A 15143-nucleotide genomic window follows, 5' to 3' on the forward strand; every position below is an offset into this window, starting at 1 on the left:
TAACTTACCTTTACCTCATGGAAAGCAAACCCAACTGAGGGTAATCTCAGTTCCTTCCATAAAGCTCGGAACAAGTGTGTATCTACCCTCAGGAGAGCCAGAAAAAGACATCTTATAAGCTCAAGTCTGAACTCTCAAACCTCTCTCCCTCCTCCAAATCCTGGTGGCGTCTAATAAAATCTGTTTCTGGTGTATGTTCCCCCTCCAATCCCTCCCTTACCTCAAATGGCTGCACTGCTGACACCGCACATGAAAAGGCTAAATGCCTAAACTTGGTGTTTGCATCGAAATCTTGTGTACGAAACTCATCGCTTTCTGTACCCACCTTACCCAGTCTTACCCAACTGTCCCTGGACTCTGTGTCCTTTTCCTCTGATAAAGTGGAGAGCTTCCTGTCAAACCTCGACTCAGATTCTGCAACCGGTTGAGACGGCATCAGCCCATGTGTTCGAAAAACCTGCTCCTCTGCTCCTCTGCTCTTACTCACCCTCTCTTTGTTCTATTCACCCTCTCATTTGCTCAAGGTCATCTGCCATCTGCTTGGAAATCAGCAAACATTACCGCTCTACATAAAAAGGTGCAAAAACAGATCCCTGCAACTGCAGACCAATCAGCCTTCTTCCAGTCATCAGCAAGGTTATGGAATCCATCATCGCTTCAGACATTAAATCCTTCCACTTCTCCAATGACCTGATTTCCGATAATCAATTTGGTTTCAGACCAGGTCACTCTACCCTGGATATGCTGCCTCTGCTCTCCCAAAAATGGATGGAGGTACTTGATGCCGGAAATGAAATCGGAGCCATATCCCTAGACGTATCGCGTGCTTTTGACATGGTCTGGCACCCTGCCCTGCTCACCAAACTCTCTTCCTAAGGGATCCAAGGCCATCTCCACTCATGGCTCACAGACTTCCTCTCCTGTCACAGTCAATGTGTGGCCCTAAATGGAGTTCTTTCATCCCCTCTTCCTGTCCAAGCTGGAGTTCCTCAAGGCAGTGTTCTGGGCCGTGTTCTTTTTCTGGTTTTCATCAAGGATCTCTCTGACTCTGGAAAATCCTCTTCCTCTCTTTGCTGATGACTCCACCCTCTGCTGTACCATCTGTCATCCATCCCTCAGATCGGCAAGCAGCAGCTTCTTCGCTCACTGCAGATCTGGATAAAATCACAAACTGGTCCAACACATGAAACATGTCCTTCAATCCGGACAAATCTCACACTCTCACTATGTCTCTCTGAAAGGACCGTTTGGAACCTCCCCCCCGCCCCATCCACTTTCTCAACAATCCTCTGAAAGAATTCCTTTCATTCAAGCTTCTGGGTCTCACTATCTGCCATGACCTTTCCTGGGAAAGTCACATTTCAAACCTGGCCTCCAAAGCCAGTCACTGACTGGGAATCCTCCGTCGTGCAAAGTCCTTCCTCGGCCCACCTGAGCTCCTGACCACTTACAAAGCTTTCGTCCGCAGCCTGATGGAGTACTGCTCTCCCCTCTGGGCTGGTGCTCCTGCTTCCCACCTTTCTCGGCTTCACGCTGTGGAAACCAAGGCATTTTGGATCATTGGTATCTCCTGCGATGAGGCTGAGTCTTTGGGCCTCTCACTCTTTCACCGCAGGCAGGTCGGTGTTCTTTCTGTCTTCTACCGTCTCGCCCCCCCCCCCACTCTGTCTGCGATTTGTCCCCACCATATTTTCGCAGGGCGCTCAAGGTCCGCCAACAACCCCCTTCTAGTAAAACTATCAATTTCACGAATCACTGTTCACCTTCACTCTTTCATTCCTCTTTTTTTTCCTGCCTTCAGAATAAACTCCCACACTGTTAAATCGCATTCTTCCCTCTAGGTCTTCAAAACAGCTGTTCACCACCACCTCTTATGGTCAATTCGTCAATTCCCTGCTTTCCTTCCTGAAAGTTCCTGTAATGTCCATCTTGTATTCGTCGTGTTCCCCGCCCCATCCCCTCTCCCTTCTACAGATCTATTGTCTCTGTTCCCCACTGTTTTGTCCTTCCCACTCCCCCCCCCCCCCGTCTCATGCCCCCCTTGCTGTGCGTTATGTATTAGCTCTGATACGAGCCTTGCCAAGGTATACAAAAAAAATAAAAATAGGTGTACAATCCCAAAGTATCACAAGCATGTCCTCTGAAGTTATCAATGAGCCCCCCCCCTCCCACGATCTGTAGTCTATCTGTTCAGAAGAATCCTGAACTTTGGGGTTCCATTTTACAACTCCGTCAGAGTCATGATTGGTCTACTTTAAACTAAGGCTCATCATGTTTCCATCAATTCGCACATTTTTCTCTTTTGAAAATAAGTATATTTGAAAAAGCATCACGCTTCCACTACCAATTATTTTGTTGCATCAAAATTGTTTAACTCCAAAGTTGAGTTATCATTTTAGCCCATCCTCCCACACAGTGGTGTATGTCAGTCAGTTCCGAGCATACCATTTATTTATTTCTTTTATTACTATTTTTTTAAAAAAACATTTGAGCTTTTGTTAAATTTTCAACAAATCTTTGTTTTGAGAATATGGAAAAGACTAATTAATAAATGGGTCAAATGGGCAACGTCACAGTGAGTCAAAATAGGCCTCATCAGCCCGCCTGCCGCTGCGCAGTGCGAGATGGCTAGGCCAGGTTTTGTTTTCTAAATGAGGCTTTTGTGTTTCTTTCTTTATTTACCATTTGAGCTTCAACCTGTCTATCCACGCCATAGCGTTTTTACCATTTGAGCTTTTGTCGTCAAATTATGAACAAACCTTTAAATTATGAGAATACGAACAGAGCTTACCAGTCGCTTCGCTGACGGACCATTTAGTCATCGTGTTTGCCAAAGCTTTTGGTCGAGAAGGTGAAGGAAAGAGGACAAATATACCAATGCAAAAGAGTGCTTTAACTCCTCCCCCCCACCACTCCTCCGTCCCTGTCCTCACATCCCCCACCCTTTTCCCCCTGTTGGTCCTGATGTCCCTTCCCGTTAGAAACGTCTCACACACAATGATAGGCTTTGAGAGGCCTCTCCGTTTTGGGGGGGGGAGGAGAAAAGAGAATGAGGACAAATTTCTTTGTGTAAAGAGTGCATTAACTTCAGTGTTGCCCAGGTAAAAAAGGGAATTGTAATACCTCCTGCTATCACCACCAGGTGGTGATACATGGTACACATTTACATAGAGAATTTATGCCCACCCTTCCCCCCCATAACCCCGTGTGATGCTGCTGACACAGCCTTCCCCCACACAAAGCTGTATTTTTACCCTGAGTTCGGAGTTTGTAACTTAAAAGATGGGAGAGAGAGGGGGAGGGGGAAGAGCAGAGACAGAGACAGAGACAAAGACAGACAGAGCCAGACGTGTGTGTGTGTGTGTGTGTGTGTGTGTGTGTGTGTGTGTGTGTGTGTGTGTGTGTGTGTGTGTGTGTGTGTGTGTGTGTGTGTGTGTGTGTGTGTGTGTGTGTGTGTGTGTGTATTGATTATTATTTTCTTTGCTGCTGGTGCTTCAGTTTGGCGACCAAGGTTGTCCATCATCCAGTGGTTTAATAAGTAAATTTGAAAATACATTTGTATTCTTTTCGTATTTGAAAGTTTTTTGTTGTTGTTGTTGTTGTTGTTGTTTTTGATGCATTCTAGTTTTGATGTGCACACATGTTGGACAATTCCCCCCTCCCCCTCTCCCCTTTGTTATTATTATTATTATTATTATTATTATTATTATTTTAAACTTCACATTCTGGAATATTGTGTATTTATTTCTTCTTGTAGCATACATATCAATGACAACTTTGTATTTGCTTCTTCTCAAGGTAGTGCACTTTTCACCTGCACTGTATACTTACGTGACGCAAGAGTTGTCACGAGGCCTCATACTCGTGTTGAACAAGATTGACCTGGTCCCCCCTCAAATCGTCTCTGCTTGGAAAGTTTTCTTCCAGGAAAAATTCCCTGATGTCCATATTGTCTGCTTTTCTTCTTTTCCAACTGAAATCCTGGATGACTCTAATCCCAGGGATGGTATGTGTTTGATGAATACACATTGTTTAAGGAAGTTGATATTTAAACTGATGCAAATTCTGCTCTTCCACTGCCCCCTCCCTGCATTTAAGGTACTTTAAAAAAAAAAAAATAATAATAAAAATTATTTTTTTCTTTTCCCGATTGTCATTTACTGTATTTGAATTGAAGTGCAGGGTGGTGCAGAGCCAACTAACACATTTGGATATGCGATAATTTAAACGCACGAGGTTTATGTTCAAAGCTTGCAATTTTATTATGTTTGGTAGATAACACTAGGAAGGTGGCCTCCACCAGTTGCAGTGCATTGTCTGTAGTCACCTACCTTTAATAATTCACAGTAAGGTGAAAGTTTATATTATAGTTTGTTGCCGGTGATGATCGACAAGTGCCTTTGCAGTCATGGATGCAAGTCACGCTGAAAATAAACGATAAACTGGTCCACAAAAACATTTTAAAATATCCATGATATCTGCAATATTAAAAGTAACAAACTATATATCGAACCCTTGTATCTCGTCCTTAAAATTTTCGACTTTATAACACATTACATGTACAAACTAAAATGGCACTCAATGGAGCTCATACCTCCGCAAGGCTGAACAGTTTGTATTGTATCCCACTGATAGTCCATATCTGCATTCGGACCTTAATCGAAATCTTATCGGGTTGTTCTTGTAACATACCCAAATCATCCACCAAGTTTTGTCATAATCCATCTATAACATTTTGAAATATCATACTATGTATCAATCCACCAAGTTTTGTCATCTGTGCACAACTTTTTGTGTGTGCGTGCATGCATGTAAAACAACAACAAAAAATCAGGGCTTGGCTGATCACCAAATTTTTCATATGTATTTGGAGTAGGTCATGGGCACAAATATAAAGTCCCCCCCTCCCATTAGATGTGGGGGGGGGGGAGACTACTTACGATTGCCACCTGTACACGAGCCTGCCACAGTGCAAATGCTTTCCTGACCCCTGCTGCAGGCAGGAGGGATTATTAGCCACGGCACAAAGTATATTTGCCCCTCCATCCCCCACCTCCACATCCCCCCTCCCCCAGGCTTCTCCCAATGTGGGTGTTTCTTGTATTATAAATGAGTCGTATGAATTGTCACTGCTGTTTCTGTAGAATGCGACATGTGACTGGACAGTGGTAATGCATAACAGCGATCCTCTCTTGTTCACAGCTTTGCAGAAGCGGCACCGACGGAAAGGTTGGACCATGGTGGTGGGGCCTCAACAGCTCATCACTGCCTGTGAAGCCATTGTGCAAGGACAAGGTTGGAGCTCAAAGCTCACGGATGGACCATTTAAATTGCGTTACACTGAGCATTTTCATGTTATGGCGAGCCGAGCCATGACGAGCATCTGAGTCCATGATTGAAGGCCATCGTTTAACTTACCCGGTTAATAAATGGCTTTTACCCTAATCACTCATGTTTAAAAGCCACACGTTTTTTTCCAATAAATATCTGATCAAAATTTGGAGTGCGTATCATACACGAAAACTAAAGCGAAAGCCCTTTTTCTTCACATTTCTCCCACCGACACAAGATCGAGCTTCGTTACTGGGTGCCATCATATTTAAAAATCAGTGCATCGTGGGATATCTTATGCAACGTGTTTTTATTTTTATTTATCCCCCGCCAACCAACGAAGTTGGCGGGGTATATAGAAATGGGTTCCGTCCTTCCGTCCGTCCATCACATTTCGTTTCCGGAGCTTTACTACAAATCCCCTCAATATATCTTTACGAAATTTGGTACACATATCAAGCAAGTGGTGAACTGGTGCCTTTTGATACTTAGAGATTTCCCCCAAAAAAATTTCTGTCACTTTCCATGGAAACAAGTTGGGTATTAAGAAATAATTGAGGTTAACCTTTGTTTCCAGAGCATGGTTGTTATTTTTGGTTCACGAGTCAGTAAGTGACCACTATATTCGTTATTGGTGTGTGTCTGTCTGTCTGTCTGTCTGTCTTTCTCGAGCATAGCTCCGTGGGTTTTGATCCGATCCTGATAAAATTTTGGTGGGAGGTTTATATTATGATCTAGTTGTGTTTTCCTGAGAATGGGCGTGGTGCGCCCATTATGGGCAGAGCCACGCCCAAAAAACGTGTTTTTTTAGGGGGTAGCCGATTTCAATTTACATCTTCTCTGAGGGGGTTTGTCCAATCTGGCAGGGGTTTCAGTATTTGGTTAGCCCAATGGCACCTGCATAGCCCCACGGAGCTCGATTTTTTTTTTTTTTTTTTTTTTTTTTCATTTTCGCGTCAAGGTCACGAACTTAGAAAATTGCGAATTTTGACATAAAAATCATATGACCGCCCAAACTTTGAGAGCTAGGATGACAATATTTTTATGCATAATCTTGAGGTCATTCCCCACCTAAAGTCTTGAAACCATTTTGCTCTATCTCGAACACCTTGCCCGTGGCGCCCCCTTCACGTTTGTTTTTTACGCTGATTTCATCAAAGTATGGATAATCCGAGGAGTGCGAAATGCCATATAGCCTATATGACGTTATATTGTTCCTGGAATGTTCCAGAGGAAGTTTTGCACCAAAGGTCATAATCCTTGACCTTTGACCTTTAAAGTTCACAAAGGTCAAATTTTCAAAGTTGTGGGAATCGAACCGGGTTTTCGACCTTCTTCGACGAACTAACTCCAATAACCTATAGCACGTATCCTGTTTCCTTATTTTAATGTCCACAACATTGTTTTGTGACCTTTAAAGGTTATGCAAAGGTCAAATTTTGAAAGTTGTTGAACGAAACCATGTTTTCGACATTTTACAGCTAATAACCTGTCACTCGTACCACATCATGTTGATCATTTTTATAACTTGGTCAAAAATTATCACATTGTCTCATCTTTGACTTCTGAGACAATCTTCATCGTCAAATACCGCTCGTGAACCATTGCCGTCTCTGTTATTTTTATTTTTGTTCTGAGTTACAAATACTTCGATAGGATAATTAAAATTGTTTGGTTAAAATACATTCGTTTGTTTTTAAAACCCTTTGTCTAAACTTTTAATAATAAACACGGCCATTGTAGCACGATTAGCTTGGGGATTAACACGTGCATTGCAGCACAATCGACGACTTGAGAATTACCGATAAGTTGGTGCGCTAATCTGATGTCACATCTCACTCGGCAAGAGTTGTTCAGTGCATTCAATTTGCCACGTCATTCGTCATATTGTGTTTCATACAAGTTAACAATCATCGGTCATGCTGAATTATGAGATTCATAATCCCATGATGCTCAAATGTTATGATTTAAACCGCTCACAAAGAAACAAAATGGACATGTTACCAGTGAATGGACAAAGCCACCGCCACCACTCTTTCTTGTACAGAGACGTTAAATCAGTTGTGGATTTCAAATGAAAGATGACTTTCCGGCACAGGAATTGCATCCATTGTTTTATCAAATTGCATCTGGCACAGGAATTGCATCCCTCAGACCGGCAAGCAGCAGCTTCTTCGCTCACTGCTGATCTGGATAAAATCACAAACTGGTCCAACACGTGGAACATGTCTTTCAATCTGGACAAATCTCACACTCTCACTATGTCTCTTCGAAAGGACCGTTTACAAAACCCCCCATCCACTTTCTCAACAATCCTCTGGAAGAAGTCCTTTCTTTCAAGCTTCTGGGTCTCACTATCTGCCATGACCTTTCCTGGGAAAGCCACATTTCAAACCTCGCCTCCAAAGCCAGTCGCCGACTGGGAATCCTCCGTCGTGCAAAGTCCTTCCTCAGCCCACCTGAGCTCCTGACTACTTACAAAACTTTCGTCCGCAGCCTGATGGAGTTCTGCTCTCCCCTCTGGGCTGGTGCTCCTGCCTCCCACCTTTCTCGTCTTCACACTGTAGAAACCAAGGCATTTTGGATCATTGGCATCTCCCGCAATGAGGCTGAGTCTTTGGCCCTCTCACTCAATCACCACAGGTTGGTCGGTGGTCTTTCTGTCTTCTACCGTCTCTTCTCCACCCTCGCCCCCCCTGCTCTCTCTGCGATTTGTCCCCACCACATTTCCACAGGGCGCTCAAGGTCCGCCAACAACCCCCTTCTGGTAAAACTACCAAAATCACGAATCACTGCTCACCTTCACTCTTTCATTCCTCTTTTTTCCCGCCTTTGGAATAAACTCCCTCACTCTTCATTCCCATTCTTCCCTCCAGGCCTTCAAAACAGCTGTTCACCATCACCTGTTATCATCCCCCATCCAAATCCTCGATCTTTTCTACCCCCGTTAATCCACCCAAGCCCACCTCCTTCAAATTCCCTGCTTTCCTTCCTGAAAGTCCCTGTAATGTCCATCTTCTATTCCCCATGTTCCCCATCCCATCCCTCTCCCTTCCATCTTTTCTTTATCTGTGTGGATCTGTGTGGATGTGTGGTCTTTTCATCTGTGTGGATCCCAGGAGATGATTTGTCAGCAAAAAACATTTTTGCATTTGCGTGGCATTCGCCAATGAAAAGAACATCGTGGTATAAATGCCATCATTTCCAAGCAAATTTAAAAGGAATTGATTCTTACTTACTTACTTATTGATACTGACAAACCGTAAGCTCTACCAGACTTTGAGGTGCTGATTCCTTCCTCATCAGTACGGGCTGCAGAAAACTATCCGAGATGCTCCACTCATGTTCTTCGGGTGCAAGCAGGCGATGCAAGGTGTTCAGCGCTTTCCTCCAAATGATGGAATGAAAATTAGCTCGTTTTATATGCTGGACGAGGCTGTCAGATGTTGGAGGTCACCCTTCGTTCTTCTGCCCGTTCTGATAGAACAACCAGTGCCTTACATCATCTGCTTTGTCACCAGCCTTTTCCTTCTTTATGTAGAGATTGCACAGAAAAGCTTCACATCCTGAGATGGTGTCTTGCCCAACTTAGACATGTTATTCTGATGCTGTTTGCTCCCACATATTGTGTCAGAGGCTTTTTTTCTTGCCAATCCCAGACATTGAACTGGTCGAACCACACCTGGTCAGTGCATGGAATGCGGGCCGATCATCACACAAATGGAGACGCAACACAGCAGCCACCTTGTGCATGGGGATGTATCTCAGTTTGTCCTTAACACCTTTTGTGATCATGTGCTGCATGATCTGCATGCATCAGTATTGTGGCATCAGTTTCCTTGTGGTCTGATGCTACCGGTACTAAATCTTCACATCCCCCTTTTTGCCAATAAAACCGCCCATCTGCCATCCCAGAAACCACTGCAAAGAACAATTTTCTGTCCTACTCGCAGGTTATCTTGTGCCATCTGGCACTAACATACAGCCATGAGTGCACAGAGATTGGTTTTGTTCTTTCGATTTGCCACTGTATGTATTTTGGTGACTGCTTAGGAATTGGTGTTGCGGGACCTTTGATTTTGACCTCTGAGGCCATCGTCTCTGAGCATGATCACTAAGGACTGTACGCTGGGGAACTGGACCAAACTGACCTCTGGTAGAGGATCAGTGTTGTGCCATGGGTAATATTCTTCCCATCAAGTGTTTCCATTTATGTCATTGTTGTCTCCGACCTGGACGAAGGCACCGGGGGAGATATTAGATGGGATCATGACACCAGACAACTCTGATTTAGCCAGGACTTCCTTTGCAAGGGTTATGGTCAATGGCTTCCACTTCATACTAGGAGACACAGTGGCCAGTTCTGTTCATCATCGTGACAAGCTGCTTTGAACCTTGTCATATGGCGGATTTATATTGCCAGACTGATGTCTTTAGGCATATTTGTTCGTGCGTGTGATGCGGAATAAATGTCTTCGGCCAAATTTAGAATTCCTCTTTCTTCTGCCTCATTGTTGCATTCTGGAGAAATGAGTTTGTCTTCTCCCTCTTTTTCGAGGTTTGCAATGATCCAGTACGAACTCTCAGTTATGAGAGACTTTGAAAATGCCAGAGTCAGATCATCCACACTATAGGGGGGCCTAACTGATAATTATGCCTTGACACTGGCTGATTTTAGTTTTGCTGTTCGGTACAATAAATGTATACATTCATCATTGGCGAGTGTCGTTGGTGTATCGGGGCAGTCAGTTGAATCTTTCGAGCTTCTCAAACTGGGAGCGGTCATTTGGCTGGTGGCATACAATGTCAATGCTAAAAAGTACTGGCAGCATTCACCTCCTTCACCTTGTGCATTTTGTTTTTACAAACGAGGCACTTATTAGACCAGTCAATGGGAGTTGTTTTTGATTGGGACACCCTTGATGTCACGGCAGAACCACAGGAGCTGGTATCGCTGCTGACATATGCTTCCGATGACCTTGAAGATGAAGAGTGCAAAATCTGTGCACTTGTACATGATTCGTCACACTCGGAGTACCAGATAGCAGGTAGGTCATCAAGGCAGTCTATATCTGGTCTGAAGCGATCAAAGGCAACGTCATCACGTATTTCCAATGCCGAAATAAGAGTCCTAAGTGATGACTTGTGGTCTTCTGAGAGTCGCCCGTATCTGTCTGACGGATAACACAACGATCAAAGTTCATGTATTTCTTCCTCTTTGGAGGTAGGAGAGGACCACCTGATGCCTCTTCTTCCAGACTGGCCATCTCCATTTGAAGCCAAGCTATTGATTGTCGTTTGGTGATAATTTTCTTCGATAGACAGACGAAACAGCAAATTAAACATAATATTACTATAGTGGTATGCATTTAAGTTTAATCAATGATGAATTTGATTTATGTGAAAAATTCCTGTGACATGATCTTTTAACCCCCTGGAGACCCCATATCTGGGCCACTGTTATATTTCTGGAACAGTTTCTACTCTTCCTTGTACATTAAATGACCAACACAATGATATCAAAACACTGAAATCGGTTGAAAAGTGATAAAGTTATCAGCGGGAATGTTTCCCACGACCCTAAGTTTTCAGTGGTCACCTGCCACACACCTATCTTATAAAGTGGCTTCCAGATAAAAATTGATACCACAATTTGACCTTGTATACCAACTGGGGTTGTTCTAGGAGGACTATTCTAGCACTCTGCCAGGTCAAACTTTAGATGTCATGGGTGTTGAAAGAAGTAAAATTATCAGGTCTGTGCTCCTGGATTATTTGTTTGTGCAGATTTTCCATCTGATGTGTGATTGCTCACTTGGCCTTAGAGTCCAATTGCATTTGTCGATCAACATCTATATATAATGTAGGGAATGTATATTTGCCTGGTGTTGGCTTAATGGTTTGGGTGGTGGGCCTGGGATCCCCCTTGGCTGTTGAATTAATACCAGGTGGGGTTGACTCTGCCTGTCACCCTTCCGAGGTCAGCAAAATGAGTGCCAGCTTGCTGGTATCCTGTGTCGGAGTGGCGACCCGTCCAGGATTGTACCCAATAGCCAAGGAGACTGCTTAGGTAGCACCAATACTCTGCACAGAGGATGGTCCCAATGGAATGGAATGTGTGTATGTATGTATGTCTATGTCTATCATCTACTCCTCTCAGAGGATTTGACAAAGGAGGTTGAAACTCGGGGATTAATGAGGGCACCTGAAGTTTCCTTAGATTCATCAAGTACAATTTTTTTTTCACCCATCTTGGCATTTTCTTCCTTTGCAGGGTAGGGCGGGTGCAGTTGGGATTATCCGAGGGAGGGATGTAACCGCAATGTATTATATATGCATACAAGCAGGACGCATGTTTTTGCTTCATACACATAACCCGGTTTAATTATATTTTCGGGGGTGATCGGGGCAGCGGTCTGTTGCCTATACACCGCCCAAATAAAGGGATGTGTCAGAAGAACGTGTTGCATGCTTGGAACAAGATCTCCTGAAGGATGGGAACTCTGCTATGGCATTAATAATCATGAAGATAAGATAATAACATTACCCCCCCCCCCCACGTGATTCCCTTGGGAATGGTTGCTTGTCCGACTCAGAATAGAGGAAACTCAGTCGGTAGCTTATCATTTGAACATATTGACTCGCTGACTGCCTTTTTTAACAGTCGATCTAACCAGCTGGCGTGAAAAGATGGAGCGAGATGCAGTGTCAAGCCACTTGGCTGAGGACGATTACGATGATGAGGATGACAAGGAGGAAGATGTGCACATGGAAATTCAGTCGGATGCAACTTTGGAACCCCCCTTGGAAGAGCCTTACCGTGACGGGGTCCTCACACTTGGCTGTATTGGTGTGTTTACTGTTTTATTCCTGTATCGTGAATGATTCTCATTGTTTTAATTTTGAGGATTTAAAAAAAGCTGAGAAAAGCGTGCATGCGTGTATCTGTGTGTGTGCATGTGTGTCAAATATTCTACCTTTTAAAAGTAGGTAAGAAATTGATGGCACCTTAATTTGCTTGTTTTGTCTGGAACTCAAAACAACCAGGTTGTCAACCTAACTCGTATTCTTTAAAAAAAAACAAAAAAAAAACTCGTACCTCTAAACATGTACAAAATTGATGCTTCCATTCCATCATCCATTTTTAGGTCATCTCTACCGAGATGACCTAATAAAGCTGGACCAAATGTCCGACCGTCCGTCAACAATTTTCTTTCCAATCTTGATGAAACTTAGTATGTGGTTAGAGGTCGATGAGTGTTGCACAACGATATAACTTTTATCTGGGTTCAAGGTCAGGGACGAGGTCACGAGGTCACGTAAGTTATAAAAATCGCCATTTTCAAAACCTATCTAGTCTGCCATTCTACAAGATATTCGGCAACTGTTTATTGATTATGATAGTAAAATTATTATCTTGTATCTAACCGGACAGATTTTTGAATTTCCTTCCCGTTTGATCGTCACGTGATCTGGAAGATGGCCAAAAACGCCGATGCGATTCACAAAGAAGGAAGGAGGGAGAAATGAAATATAAATATAAAACACATTTTTAGCCTTTTATATTTATACATTTTCCGCCGAAGGTGCAAAAGTTTCAAAACCCAAAATGTAAACGTCGGCATTTATTTTCAAAATATAATTTCGTGCGCGCGCGCGCCAAAATGCCGAGTCATCTTTAACCAAACTGCGTAGTAGAACTGCACAGTAGTCCGGTCATGGCATCTGAGCAGTGGACAGCGTGGTTCAGATTGACTGGTTTCTGGGGCGAAGGTGATTGTTAAGAAGTATGTCGGCGGTATAAATTCAAATGACTGTATGATCTAATCAAATCAAATGATCTAATCACGCAACACCTTAACAACGAATATTCTGGCTGAACGATTGCATCAATTTAGTGCATCAGCAGGGATGATTCGCAGACTCCTCTCGATCATGCCGATATCTAACATAATCACCGGCGGACATAGGGCTGCAGGCTGTGGTGGGGCGAGGCCACGGATCCCGGATGAGGGGATAAGTGATAAATTATGCTACATGCTTCGGGCTTTCTGATTAATATATCAATGAGTACATTCCATAATTGATTAATTAATAATTAATGAATATGGCATACAAAATGTTTTTTTCATACCTGACATGTTACTTTGTGCAGTGTCACGAAACTTCTGTGGAATTAATAATTAACTAGCATAATCCACGCTCTGCGCGACATGTTGGGGTGGGTGTGTTTGAGAAAGGAACTGATGCAGAGCATCAGTAGTAATTTTACTTTAATGCAGTAAGTGGAATACGATTTCACTGTTTCAGAACCATTTTATTTACTTTTTTTGTACCATGCACCTCATATGGTCTTTGAGATAATGTAAGCCGAATATCACGTTACTCGAGTGCAGAACAAAGTCGAAGATAGCGCGACACGAAACCACAAACTCGGAAATAATATATAAGATGAATTTGCTCACTCTAACGATTTTTCAAACCTCAATATCTCTATAAATACTTTACCAATTTTCATTCTGAAAGTTGCATTATAATCGGTGAAGAATAATCTACAGGATTATCATAATCTCCGAGAGCTAAGCCTATTTTTTCGTTTTTTTTCTACAACCGGAAGTGAAATGTCCCCAGAGTGAACATTGAGAACTTGTGGTATTATAGAGATGACCGTCACCCCCTCACGGGGGAAATTTTCTTTCTCCTGTTCTTGGTGATTACTCGGTGTCTGTTGCCTTGTGCTGTCCTCTGCAGTCCTTCAAGATTGTTGCTCATCGCTCCCTCCTGATGTCTTCTATACCCACTCCTGCACATTTCTTGACTTCCTGACTCTTCATTTTTCTATCTGCCATTCCCTTTATCAAACTGCAATGCATGTTTATTTATTTTGCCCACCTGTTCCCTTCTACAAGCTCTGGTCTGTTGAACTGCTAACCTCTGTCACTTAGCACTTTCTTGAGTCTTGCCTTCTGTTAGGTCATGCTTTCATTTGTTTTTTTTTTCAGGTTTCCCAAATGTGGGAAAGTCTTCAATCATCAATGGGCTTGTGGGAAAGAAGGTGGTTAGCATATCAAGAACGCCAGGCCACACAAAATACTTTCAGACATATTTCCTGACACCCACTTTAAAGCTCTGCGATTGTCCTGGCCTCATCTTCCCATCCTTGATGGGTAAACCTGAGCAGGTTTGCATATTTTGTTGATCTTAATTTTCTGGAGAGATCTCTCAGGAATAACGAATTTCTTATTTTTTAAGCCATCTTCTGTTTCATTTGCTTTCCATTGAGTGGTCAATTCAATTTGATGTTGCCAATTGCTTGGATTATGCACATGAGGCATTTGCTCAATCTCTGTCATGTGGTTTCCTTGAACACACAAACCTAGTTTAAAAAATTGTATTTTTGAATTGATTTGTCTTGCTCATAAGCTTTAAGGGAGAAAGGTGCGTCTTCGACTGATTCTTAAAATGTACTCTTGCATACATCCCCCGAGTTAATTCCAACGAGAAAACTCGATATCAACATTTAATTGCCTTTCTTATCTTTCTATAATTTGAGAAGTGTTTTGCGTGTTTTACTCCTGAACCGCCAGACAGAATGAGTTAAAAACTGGCGGTTGTACCCTGGGAGGGTGAATGGCAGGTTTTAGGAGGTAAAATAAATGTTGAATAGGCCTTGGGGTTCAGGGTAGGGTAAAGGACCCCAATTCTATGTAAATATTCCTGTACCGTCGATGATTGGACGGATGCAGCAACTATAGCATAGCGCCACACCTATTGGGATCAGATATTACTCGTCTTATTAAAATACGTCCATT

At 43.0% G+C, this 15143-nt stretch overlaps 1 protein-coding gene across 3 annotated transcripts in view; it reads left to right on the forward strand.

Annotated features, from left to right (window-relative positions):
• The window catches only part of GNL1 (G protein nucleolar 1), a 79405-nt gene that overhangs the window by 45273 nt on the left and 18989 nt on the right, over window positions 1-15143 (forward strand). For all 3 annotated transcript variants that reach the window (XM_085845230.1, XM_085845222.1, XM_085845240.1), the window contains exons 7-10: window positions 3799-4006; window positions 5203-5295; window positions 11996-12181; window positions 14334-14512. In XM_085845230.1, the coding sequence (XP_085701356.1) occupies window positions 3799-4006; window positions 5203-5295; window positions 11996-12181; window positions 14334-14512 (666 nt within the window). The remainder of the gene's footprint in view (window positions 1-3798; window positions 4007-5202; window positions 5296-11995; window positions 12182-14333; window positions 14513-15143) is intronic.

Source organism: Eptatretus burgeri, chromosome 1 (genome assembly GCF_056783735.1).
Source record: "Eptatretus burgeri isolate ZD-2024b chromosome 1, Ebu_testis_v1, whole genome shotgun sequence".
Lineage (NCBI taxonomy): Eukaryota > Metazoa > Chordata > Myxini > Myxiniformes > Myxinidae > Eptatretus > Eptatretus burgeri.